The sequence below is a fragment of the Oncorhynchus mykiss genome, chromosome 11 (genome assembly GCF_013265735.2).
Source record: "Oncorhynchus mykiss isolate Arlee chromosome 11, USDA_OmykA_1.1, whole genome shotgun sequence".
In the NCBI taxonomy this organism is placed as follows: domain Eukaryota; kingdom Metazoa; phylum Chordata; class Actinopteri; order Salmoniformes; family Salmonidae; genus Oncorhynchus; species Oncorhynchus mykiss.
The window spans coordinates 62309466-62322895 of NC_048575.1; the positions used below are offsets into that span (position 1 = coordinate 62309466).

Consider the following 13430-nt stretch of genomic DNA (forward strand, 5'->3'; position numbering starts at 1 on the left):
GCTAGGTCACTCCAGGACCTTGAAATGCTTCTTATGAAGCCACGCCTTCGTTGCCCGGGCGGTGTGTTTGGGATCATTGTCATGCTGAAAGACCCAGCCACGTTTCATCTTCAATGCCCTTGCTGATGGAAGGATGTTTTCACTCAAAATCTCACGATACATGGCCCCATTCATTCTTTCCTTTACACGGATTTGTCATCCTGGTCCCTTTGCAGAAAAACAGCCCCAAAGCATGATGTTTCCACCCCCATGCTTCACAGTAGGTATGGTGTTCTTTGGGTGCAACTCAGCATTCTTTGTCCTCCAAACACGACGAGTTGAGTTTTTACCGAAAAGTTATATTTTGGTTTCATCTGACCATATGACATTCTCCCAATCTTCTTCTGGATCATCCAAATGCTCTCTAGCAAACTTCAGACGGGCCTGGACATGTACTGGCTTAAGCAGGGGGACACGTCTGGCACTGCAGGATTTGAGTCCCTGGCGGCGTAGTGTGTTACTGATGGTAGGCTTTGTTACTTTGGTCCCAGCTCTCTGCAGGTCATTCACTAGGTCCCCCTGTGTGGTTCTGGGATTTTTGCTCACCGTTCTTGTGATCATTTTGACCCCACGGGGTGAGATTTTGCATGGAGCCCCAGATCGAGGGAGATTATCAGTGGTCTTATGTCTTCCATTTCCTAATAATTGCTCCCACAGTTGATTTCTTCAAACCAAGCTGCTTACCTATTGCATATTCAGTCTTCCCAGCCTGGTGCAGGTCTACAATTTTGTTTCTGGTGTCCTTTGACAGCTCTTCGGTCTTGGCCATAGTGGAGTTTGGAGTGTGACTGTTTGAGGTTGTGGACAGGTGTCTTTTATACTGATAACAAGTTCAAACAGGTGCCATTACAGGTAACCAGTGGAGGACAGAGGAGCCTCTTAAAGAAGTTGTTACAGGTCTGTGAGAGCCAGAAATCTTGCTTGTTTGTAGGTGACCAAATACTTATTTTCCACCATAATTTGCAAATAAATTCATTAAAAATCCTACAATGTGATTTTTCTGGATTTTTTTTCTCATTTAGTCTGCCTTAGTTGAAGTGTACCTATGATGATAATTACAGGCCACTCATCTTTTTAAGTGGGAGAACTTGCACAATTGGTGGCTGACTAAATACTTTTTTGCCCCACTGTATATACACCAAGCTTGTAGCGTCATACCCAAGAAGACTCAATGCTGTAATCACTGCCAAAGGTGCTTCAATAAAGTATTGAGTAAAGGGTCTGAATACTTATATAAATGTGATCAGTTTAAAAAAAAATTTTTTTTAATTTGCAAACATTTCTAAAAAAAACATTTTTTTGGATTGTCATTATGGGGTATTGTGTAGATTGATGAGAAAAAAAAACATTTTAATCTATTTTAAAATAAGGCTATAATGTAACAAAATGTGGAAAAAGTCAAGGGGTCTGAATACTTTCCGAAGGCACTGTATATCAGCATTTTATATGTATTTGACACCTTTACCTGTTGTATATGGGCATTGTTAGGGCCGTTAACAAACTCATCTAGTTCGGCCAGTCTGCCAGTTTTAGCCAGAGCAAAGATGAGCTCTGTCTCTACGTAGGACTCCCGGGCCTTCTTACGAGCCATCTGAAGGAACTTCACCAGATCCTCCCAGTTATCTACAATGCACACATCATACATTACAAACACACAAACATTATACACTACATGACCAAAAGTATGTAGACACTTGCTTGTCGAACATCTCATTCCAAAATCATGGAGTTGGTCCCAACTTTGCTGCTATAACAGCCTCCAATCTTCTGGGAAAGCTTTCCACTAGATGTTGGAACATTGCTGCGGGGGCTTGCTTCCATTCAGCCACAAGAGCATTAGTGAGGTCGGGCACTGATGTTGAGCGATTAGGCCTGGCTCGCAGTGGGCGTTCCAATTCATCCCAAAGGTCTTCGATGGGGTTGAGGTCAGGGATCTGTGCAGGCCAGTCAAGTTCTTCCACACCGATCTCAACAAACCATTTCTGTATGGACCTCGCTTTGTGCACAGAAGCATTTCATGCTGAAACAGGAACGGGCCTTCCCCAAACTGTTGCCACAAAGTTTGAAGTACAGAATCATCTAGAATTTTATTGTATGCTGTAGCGTTAACATTTCCCTAGCCCAAACCACAAAAAACAGCCCCAGATTACTATTCCTCATCCACCAAACTTTACCGTTGGCAATATGAATTCAGGCAGGTAGCGTTCTCCTAGCATCCTTCAAATCCAGATTAGTCCGACTGCCAGATGGTGAAGCGGATTAATGACTTCATAGAACGCGTTTCCACTGCTCCAGAGTCCAATGGCGACGCTTGGCATTGCACATGGTGATCTAAGGCTTGTGTGCAGCTGCTCGGTCACAGAAACTCATTTCATGAAGCTCCTGACGAACAGTTCTTGTGCTGACGTTGCTTCCAGAGGCAGTTTTGAACTCGGTGGTGAGTGTAGCTTAGTTATGGTGATGTGTTGTCTTACCGTTCTTGCTGGCCGCGCTGACCACCTCCATGTAGGCTGACGGGTCGTCAGCTTTGATGTAGGAGTCGATGGCCTCTTTAACCAGGTCTCTCTGGAGCTGGGCTCTGGCCAGCTGACTCCATACAGCAGCCTCATTACAACGCTCTGCAAACTCATAGGCTCTGTCCAGGTTGCTGATATGCTCGATCAGAACCTAGAGACACAGGTGGACGGTATGGTTACGCTGTGTGAATGAGTAAATAGCACAAAGAAAAGTATTATTGGTATTAAATAGAGGGTACCGTGATCAAATATTTGTAAGGAGCACAAAGAAAAGCAAAGCATTATTGGTGCATTGAAATAAAGCAGATACAATGATTAGCTAAATATTTGGATCATCTTCAGACTCTTGTTTACCTGAATGGCGGAGGTGTTGACGTCAAACTTCTTGAAGATGGCGAAGGCCTCCTCAAAGAGCTCGTTGCTGATGGCGATGTTAGCGATGTCTGGGGCGTCGTAGTTGTCCAGGCGGTTGATGTACTCCATCACACGTGTACGGTCTGCCTTGATGGCCGTCAGGATCAACAGGTTCTGGAGGTTTCTGGAGGAGAAACAGAAGATAAAGACGCTAGATAAGATATCAACCACAGATATTAGTAGAACTTCTGAAATATTTTAGTCTTCTCATCCTCGAAGCTTAACTTTGGTGCCAAGTAGTGTGTGTGTGTGAGTGAGAGAGAAAACGTGTGGTGACTGACCGGTGCTCGCTGAAGACTGAGTTGTCCAGTACAATCTTCTCCAGTAGTTCGATGAGCTCATTGGGCAGGTCAGCGGTCATAAAGGCCTTGACAGTCACCGATACCTCCTCTGGGTCCTGGGTCTCTGACAGAGCTGTCTGCACCACCTGGCCAACACAAGTTACCACAGGTCAGAACACAAGGAAGCAGGTAAAACACAGTTTACCAACACAGGGTTATGAGAGGGTATTCTACTGACCTGGTCTATGAGTTGGCGTCTATAAGGGTTGTTCTCCTCTAAAACATTGGCCCATAGTTCTGGGTCTTTCCGTCTGACCAGGTAGCGAGCCTCACTCTTGAACAGGGAGTTCTCATTGCACACCTACAACAGAGCACAATGAAACCACATCAATCAATGCATCATAGTCGTGTGTGTGTGTGGGAGGGTGTACGAGCGTGCGTGCGTGCTCAGACCTTGATAAGGTCCAGGTCACACTGGCCCCTCTCATAGGCGACACAGGCGAGGTGGGGGTCTCTCTTCTCACAATACTTCCCCACTACAGTGCTGTCGTAGAAGGTGTTCTCCTTCAGGAAGCGCTCCGGGTTGTTGTTACTGTCTATGTAGATCTTAGCCAAGGCATTGTGAGTAGCCGGCTCCTCACAGCCCTCGTGGATACGAGACTCCAGCCACGGCAACAACAGCTTCAGTCTGGGGGGGACACGCAAAATTTACTTCTGAGAGCCCCTTTCCAACACCTAAGTCACACACAATACTTGGAATTTGAAGTATGGTCTCACAGGGGGAAAAAGAGGCCTGAAAGACTAAATGTTGAGGAAGTACAGGAGCAGACAGTGTTGGAGACCATGTGTGTAAGTGGTGTGTCTGTACCTGTTCCTCTTCTCTACCTCCGCCACCAGCTCGTCTGTGGAGAACTGTCCTCTCACCACCAAGATCAGGTTCTTAATGACCTCTTCAGCACAGTCTACATCCAACAGACCTCCTATCACCACCGGCAGCCGGCTAGGGTTCACCTACACACACACACATCAATGCGAGGCAATGACAGCAGAAAATATTTCTAGGATAGCTAATGCTATTGGTAAAACCAACAATAAGGTATCTTGACATGTTTCATCTTCCTTCCCTGCAGTGCTGTGTTCCTCCTCACTGTGCCTACTGCCAGACTGATGACTCTTACCTTCTGAACATAGATCTCAATGTACTTCTGCAGAGTGTTGCGGTAGAGGTAGAGAACCAGGTCATGGACAAAGTCAAAGCGGTCACACACTATGATCAGAGGCAGCTGGTCTGTCAGTTTAGCCTCCTGATGAGAGAGAAAGCGAGATTGTAGTCTGCTAGACTAACGACTGTGCTAAACGTTCCCCCAACCAACCCTGCTAGGGTCGCCCTGGTACCTTGAGGAAGTTCTTGACCCTGTCCGGGTCGTAACAGTTGCTCTCTCTACAGATGCGTTCCACCTCCTTGATCTGTCCGGTCTTACAGGCCGCCTGGATGTATTTAAAATGAACGTCGGGGTCCTGGCTAAAGTTCACTATGGAACCCAGGAAGTAGAACACACCTAGGGGAGGAAGAACACCGTTTCACATTGGATTCCTAGTTTCCCTGTGAATGCCGCCCAGGTAAACCAACACATAAAAAAAGAAGGGGGTTGTGTGTCTTTTTGGGGCGATAGGACCATAAAGAGAGGACAGCAAAGGTAGGAGATGTAAACCCATGGTATACCCCTTTTGTGTTAGCAAATTCACCAGGGACCACCTCATAATCAGACTCAAGTACAATAAAAATAACCTACAAGGAGTTTTACTTTGGATTCTGCAGTACATGGCTGATAAACCAAGTCTCAGGCATGGGAAAATATCATTTTTAAAGGCCGCCTCTTGGCATCGGAGAGAAAATTTTGCAGTTTTCAAGCTAATTTCCCGCAATTCTACTCATTTTGCCATGAGGCAGATAACACTTTACAAGCTTAAATTACAGTGCATTCATGTAAAATAATTATAAAATGGGGAATAGTATTGAGTTTAACAATTTATAATTGGTGGAGTGCTGTGGATACCAATATCCCTGTGAGCCTCCATGGCCCATGTTGCCCAGAGTTAAGAACATACATTGTAGATAATAATATTACATTGTATTGTATTACACACAGGTCACAAGCTGACACGTTTTAAAACATAATAGGCCAGATCCAGACATACCCTCAAAGCTCTTGAAGGACTCGAAGAGATCCACCAGGGCATTTGTTCCCAGCTGTTCGTGGTATTTAGATGCCACCTGGACACACAGCTGAAGGTTCTGTCGGATGTTGGCTGATAACATGGCCCGAAGACACTCTATAGAGTCCTCTACTGACAGGGCGCCAAAGAAGTTCACCAGCCACTGCAGGGAGAGAGGATAGGGTTACTACAACACATCCCACACAGAGGATACATTTAAACACACCTACAGGTACATACCTCAGGGTTGAGCAGGTGTGTGTGTACGAGAGTCCTTTTGATGTCGAACAGGTCAGTGTAGTGCTCTAGAGCCCTCTGCAGCAGCCCAGCCTTCTCACACAGCTGGGCGATGTGGGCTCGGTCATAGTGACTAAACATCTGGTTTCCCAGGATTGCATCGGCCACCTGGATACACGCACAAGTTATAATACAACGGACCAATAGAAACACAACTGACATAATGAAAGGTGTGTGTGTTTACCTGGGGAGCATGGAGGAGGTTCATTTCCAGTAGGCGTGTCTGTAGGTGTCCCTCGGCTGGCTGGTTGTTCTTCAGAGCGTCCAATAGGAATGAGGTGCACTGCTGGATCAGACTGCCCTCCATGAACACATCCACTATCTACACCAATCAGGAGAGAGAGGGGACATCAGCAACCAATCACAGGAGAGAAAGAGGTAATCAAGTGTCATAGGGAGTACACTACTGGATCAGATTGCTCTCAACCCTAATACAACCTCTGGTGCCATTGACACCGTGTAGATCCCAAAACAATTGTTTAGGTATGATAAGTAATATGGTAATTGCACCACTTTCTGATATGCTACGGTATACATTTTGAACCTCTCCAATCTGCTATACTTTAGTACCTAAGAGCTAAGGTTCAGAGGGGGATTTGCTCTCAAAGGAGCAGCTTATAAGGAACCAACAGGAAGACAGTATAATATTCATTTGAAAGAATTCCATTCAGAATGTGGGAATCATCAGGTAGCATGACATTACCTCTAAACTCATGATTATAGGCGTGTGTCCAAAAAGGCATCTTATTATTATTATTATTATTATTATTATTATATAGAGAACTAAAGTTGACCAGGGCCCATAGGGCTTTGGTTGAAAGTAGTGCACCATGTTGGGAATAGGCAACCTAAATCTGTGGTTGTGGGCAACTTGTACCCAGAGCCATTTCAGACAGGAGGAAGGGAAAGTTGATATGCCATTAAAAGGAGGAAGGCTCACTCAGTCAGAGAATTCCTGGCATTGCTCTCCCACATGGAATAACAAACCGGGAGGCTCCCACACTGGGCAGTGTGTGTGAGTGTCTGTTACCTGGTTGATGTTGGCCAGGGGCTCCTCATCTGCAACCAGCATCTGAGAGAACTGTAGACCCTGTTCTGGACTGACCCGCATCACATTCCTCAACAGAAACACCCAGTCTGGAGAGTAGCCCACCTACACCAGGGAGAGAGAGGGGGAGAGGGAGGCCACATCACAACACCGTCATCTGATGAGACAAGCAGGATCCCATGCCAAATCTGAATTCATAGAGGAAAATGCTATGAGATACTATGAGAGTTGTGCATCCCAAATGACACCATATTCCCTTCATAGTGCGCTACTTTTGACCAGGGCACTATACTGGGAATAGGGTGCAATTTGCAACACATCCAAAGAGATGTCCATCCACTCTGGAAGTGAATTGTACCTTCTTGGCGTAAAGCACTATCTTCTGGAACTGTCCGGTCTCAGCGAAGCACTGGATCACCTTGCTGGGTACGTTGGCCCTGAGGTAGACGCTGAGGGCCAGAGTAGGATCTACTGCCTTAACCAGGTCACCAAGCTCCTCACAACACTCCAGCTACACACACACACAGTACATCAACTGTAGCTATACTGCAATTTCAGAGTAAATATACAAAGGGAACAGGTTGAAAGTCTCAATGGACCCTGTTAAAGGACTCCTGTTTACATAGTGTGTGTGAGCATTGTACTAGCTCAGACTTTGCTGATAGCTACTTTATTGACAAAAAGTGTACTTACTATGACAGATATGTGGTTGTCCCACCTAGCTATCTTAAGATGAATGCACCAACAGTAAGTCTCTCTGGATAAGAGCATCTGCTAAATGACTACCATGTCAATGTGGCAAAACTGTCTAGTCCACAGCTGAGTCAGTCTTACCTTATCCTCTTTCAGCCACTTCTCCAGCAGCTGCTTGCGTCCCTGCTGTAGCACGGGCCTGCACAGCTCCAGAGACTCAAACTTGTTGAGCTGGCCTTCGTCCAGCAGGATGCCAAAGTACTGAAGCAGGGGAGAGGCCTGGCCCGGCTGGCCTGGCACACTCTGGAACTTACGGATGGTCTCCGCTGTACGCAGGATACCCTGGAGGAGGGAGGGGGAGTATAGGAGAGGAAGAGGACAATATAGTGTTATTGTAGCGAAGTGTATAACAAAGCTAAGGAGGATATATTCAAAGACAATATTCTCCTCTTAGGTTTGCAAAATTCCAATAACTTTCCCCAAATTCCCAGGTCTTCCAAAAATTCTGGTTGGGGGTTTCTGGATATCCTGCTTATTCCCTCCTTATTCTGGGAATCCTCCAATTGGAATTTCAGGAAAGTTACTGTAACCCTCCTCCAGACCGAACAGATCATCTCCTCTCCCCTGGCCCTGTGGTCTGACCTACCTTTGGTGTGGAGGCAGCCACCTTGGCAGCCTCGGAGTAGGAACCCTGGGCGAACAGCGTGTTGAACTTCCTGGCAAACAACTCATCTGCCCCGGCCAGGTTAGAACGCATGGCCATCCTCAGGCCCAGGTCTGGGTTCTGCAGCACGTTGGTGGCATAGTTAACTATGTTCTCCTCCTCCACACACACTGACAACACCTGAGGGGGGATGCATCAAATGAATTGTCTGCTACTGAACAAAGCCCTATTCAAAGTACAGCACAACATAAGGAATAGGCTGCAATTTGGTACACCACCCAAATCAAATCAGTCAATCAATGGATGATTAACTCTGAATAGCTTGTTATGTGTATATGCTTTCACATGTATCCACTAAAAAAACTAAATAACTCTAGTGTTCCTGTAGTATACAGACGGTAACTCTGATGGGATTTAGAGGAGTTCTTACCTGTCCCTTCTTGTTAACCCCGATGATGCCGGAGGTGGGTTCGTGGGGGGCGGTGACGAAGATGGTCTCAGCGCTGATGCGGTTCATATAGATACACACTCCCGACTCCAGATCATACAGGTGGATGTAGCCATACTTAGTGATCAGGTAGATCACGCCATGCTTGGTGCCAATCTGAGTTCAGAATCATGGGGTACAGCTATTACACCCTGTGTATGGGCCAACGACAACTATGGGATCTCTTAGCAGTGTACAACACCAAGACAAATTCCTATCAACATTGTTGAACGGCAGTTAAGGTTTTTAATAGTTAAAGAAACCTGAACTGAGAGGTGTGTGTGCAGGTTGCAGATAAGTGAATAAGATAAGGGAAAACACAACCCGAGCACAAACAGCTTCAGTTGTATTGGTTAAATACACAGAAAGAAAACCTCCCAGCCAACAGAGTTAGTCTAACCCTTCTGATATACTGCACAACTCATTAATTTCATTCAGGCATTTTGAGAGCCACCCTAAGCCTTCCCTGCTGGGTCTTTACGGGTCCTTACCTGCATGGCGACGGGGAAGTCTGTCTGCGCCTCGGGAGGGAAGAACACATCAACCGCCTTCTTGGTAAATGGCTGGTTCCCTGTGGCCGGGTGACCCACCTCTATGATATGCAGCTGGAACACAACACGACCACACGTCAACATATTGACCGCATACTATCCACAGTAACATTTTGACAGCATACTAACCACAGTAACATATTGACAGCATACTAACCACAGTAACATACTGACCGCATACTAACCACAGTAACATACTGACCGCATACTAGCCACAGTAACATACTGACCGCATACTATCCACAGTAACATTTTGACAGCATACTAACCACAGTAACATATTGACAGCATACTAACCACAGTAACATACTGACCGCATACTAACCACAGTAACATACTGACCGCATACTAGCCACAGTAACATACTGACCGCATACTATCCACAGTAACATTTTGACAGCATACTAACCACAGTAACATATTGACAGCATACTAACCACAGTAACATACTGACCGCATACTAACCACAGTAACATACTGACCGCATACTAACCACAGTAACATACTGACCGCATACTAACCACAGTAACATATTGACCGCATACTAACCACAGTAACATATTGACCACATACTAACCACAGTAACATACTGACCGCATACTAACCACAGTAACATATTGACCGCATACTAACCACAGTAACATACTGACCGCATACTAACCACAGTAATATACTGACCGCATACTAACCACAGTAACATACTGACCGCATACTAACCACAGTAACATACTGACCACATACAAACCACAGTAACATACTGACCACATACGAACCACAGTAACATATTGACCGCATACTAACCGCAGTAACATATTGACCGCATACTAACCACAGTAACATATTGACCGCATACTAACCACAGTAACATATTGACCGCATACTGACCGCAGTAACATATTGACCGCATACGAACCACAGTAACATACTGACCGCATACTAACCACAGTAACATACTGACCGCATACGAACCACAGTAACATATTGACCGCATACTAACCACAGTAACATATTGACCGCATACTAACCACAGTAACATATTGACCGCATACTGACCGCAGTAACATATTGACCGCATACTAACCACAGTAACATACTGACCGCATACGAACCACAGTAACATATTGACCGCATACTAACCACAGTAACATATTGACCGCATACTAACCACATTAACATATTGACCGCATACTAACCACAGTAACATACTGACCGCATACTAACCACAGTAACATACTGACCGCATACTAACCACAGTAACATATTGACCGCATACTAACCACAGTAACATATTGACCGCATACGAACCACAGTAACATACAGACCGCATACGAACCACAGTAACATATTGACCGCATACTAACCACAGTAACATATTGACCGCATACTAACCACAGTAACATATTGACCGCATACTAACCACAGTAACATATTGACGGCATACTAACCACAGTAACATACTGACCGCATACTAACCACAGTAACATACTGACCGCATACTAACCACACATAAACACAGTAACATACTGACCGCATACTAACCACAGTAACATACTGACCGCATACTAACCACAGTAACATACTGACCGCATACTAACCACCCATAACCACAGTAACATACTGACCGCATACTAACCACAGTAACATACTGACCGCATACTAACCACAGTAACATACTGACCGCATACTAACCACACATAACCACAGTGACATATTGACCGCATACTAACCAAAGTAACATACTGACCGCATACTAACCACAGTAACATATTGACCGCATACTAACCACAGTAACATACTGACCGCATACTAACCACAGTAACATACTGACCGCATACTAACCACAGTAACATACTGACCGCATACTAACCACAGTAACATACTGACTGCATACTAACCACACATAAACACAGTAACATATTGACCGCATACTAACCACAGTAACATATTGACCGCATACTAACCACACATAACCACAGTAACATACTGACCGCATACTAACCACAGTAACATACTGACCGCATACTAACCACAGTAACATACTGACCGCATACTAACCACAGTAACATACTGACCGCATACTAACCACAGTAACATACTGACCGCATACTAACCACAGTAACATACTGACCGCATACTAACCACAGTAACATACTGACCGCATACTAACCACAGTAACATACTGACCGCATACTAACCACATTAACATACTGACCGCATGCTAACCACAGTAACATACTGACCGCATACTAACCACAGTAACATACTGACCGCATACTAACCACAGTAACATATTGACGGCATACTAACCACAGTAACATATTGACGGCATACTAACCACAGTAACATACTGACCGCATACTAACCACCCATAACCACAGTAACATACTGACCGCATACTAACCACAGTAAAATATTGACCGCATACTAACCACCCATAACCACAGTAACATACTGATCGCATACTAACCACAGTAAAATATTGACCGCATACTAACCACCCATAACCACAGTAACATACTGACCGCATACTAACCACAGTAAAATATTGACCGCATACCAACCACCCATAACCACAGTAACATACTGACCGCATACTAACCACCCATAACCACAGTAACATACTGACCGCATACTAACCACAGTAACATACTGACCGCATACTAACCACAGTAACATACTGACCGCATACTAACCACAGTAACATATTGACCGCATACTAACCACAGTAACATACTGACCGCATACTAACCACAGTAACATATTGACCGCATACTAACCACACATAACCACAGTAACATACTGACCGCATACTAACCACCCATAACCACAGTAACATACTGACCGCATACTAACCACAGTAACATACTGACCGCATACTAACCACAGTAACATACTGACCGCATACTAACCACAGTAACATACTGACCGCATACTAACCACAGTAACATACTGACCGCATACTAACCACAGTAACATACTGACCGCATACTAACCACAGTAACATACTGACCGCATACTAACCACAGTAACATACTGACCGCATACTAACCACAGTAACATACTGACCGCATACTAACCACAGTAACATACTGACCGCATACTAACCACAGTAACATACTGACCGCATACTAACCACAGTAACATACTGACCGCATACTAACCACAGTAATATACTGACCGCATACTAACCACAGTAACATACTGACCGCATACTAACCACAGTAACATACTGACCGCATACTAACCACAGTAACATACTGACCGCATACTAACCACAGTAACATACTGACCGCATACTAACCACAGTAACATACTGACCGCATACTAACCACAGTAACATACTGACCGCATACTAACCACAGTAACATACTGACCGCATACTAACCACAGTAACATACTGACCGCATACTAACCACAGTAACATACTGACCGCATACTAACCACAGTAACATACTGACCGCATACTAACCACAGTAACATACTGACCGCATACTAACCACAGTAACATACTGACCGCATACTAACCACAGTAACATACTGACCGCATACTAACCACAGTAACATACTGACCGCATACTAACCACAGTAACATACTGACCGCATACTAACCACAGTAACATATTGACCGCATACTAACCACAGTAACATATTGACCGCATACTAACCACAGTAACATACTGACCGCATACTAACCACAGTAACATATTGACGGCATACTAACCACAGTAACATATTGACGGCATACTAAACCACAGTAACATATTGACCGCATACTAACCACCCATAACCACAGTAACATACTGACCGCATACTAACCACAGTAAAATATTGACCGCATACTAACCACCCATAACCACAGTAACATACTGACCGCATACTAACCACAGTAAAATATTGACCGCATACTAACTACCCATAACCACAGTAACATACTGACCGCATACTAACCACAGTAAAATATTGACCGCATACTAACCACCCATAACCACAGTAACATACTTACCGCATACTAACCACAGTAACATATTGACCACATACTAACCACAGTAACATACTGACCATACATATCAACATACTGACCATACATGTCAACATACTTACTGCATACTAACCACACATGACCACAGTAACATACTAACCACAGTAACATACTAACCACAGTAACACACTAACCACAGTAACACACTAACCACAGTAACACACTGACCATACATGTCAACATA

The 13430-nt window shown here is 44.7% G+C and overlaps 1 protein-coding gene across 5 annotated transcripts in view; it reads right to left on the minus strand.

Moving 5' to 3' along the window:
- LOC110536181 (clathrin heavy chain 1) overlaps positions 1–13430 on the minus strand; it is a 41976-nt gene that overhangs the window by 14998 nt on the left and 13548 nt on the right. For all 5 annotated transcript variants that reach the window (XM_021621794.2, XM_021621792.2, XM_021621793.2 and 2 more), the window contains 18 exons: positions 9148–9261; positions 8600–8773; positions 8152–8349; positions 7647–7847; positions 7171–7323; positions 6795–6917; positions 5949–6086; positions 5708–5872; positions 5450–5630; positions 4646–4809; positions 4429–4554; positions 4119–4261; positions 3704–3938; positions 3489–3611; positions 3251–3396; positions 2910–3093; positions 2514–2706; positions 1505–1662 (listed from right to left, as the gene is read on the minus strand). In XM_021621794.2, the coding sequence (XP_021477469.2) occupies positions 1505–1662; positions 2514–2706; positions 2910–3093; positions 3251–3396; positions 3489–3611; positions 3704–3938; positions 4119–4261; positions 4429–4554; positions 4646–4809; positions 5450–5630; positions 5708–5872; positions 5949–6086; positions 6795–6917; positions 7171–7323; positions 7647–7847; positions 8152–8349; positions 8600–8773; positions 9148–9261 (2919 nt within the window). The remainder of the gene's footprint in view (positions 1–1504; positions 1663–2513; positions 2707–2909; positions 3094–3250; positions 3397–3488; positions 3612–3703; positions 3939–4118; positions 4262–4428; positions 4555–4645; positions 4810–5449; positions 5631–5707; positions 5873–5948; positions 6087–6794; positions 6918–7170; positions 7324–7646; positions 7848–8151; positions 8350–8599; positions 8774–9147; positions 9262–13430) is intronic.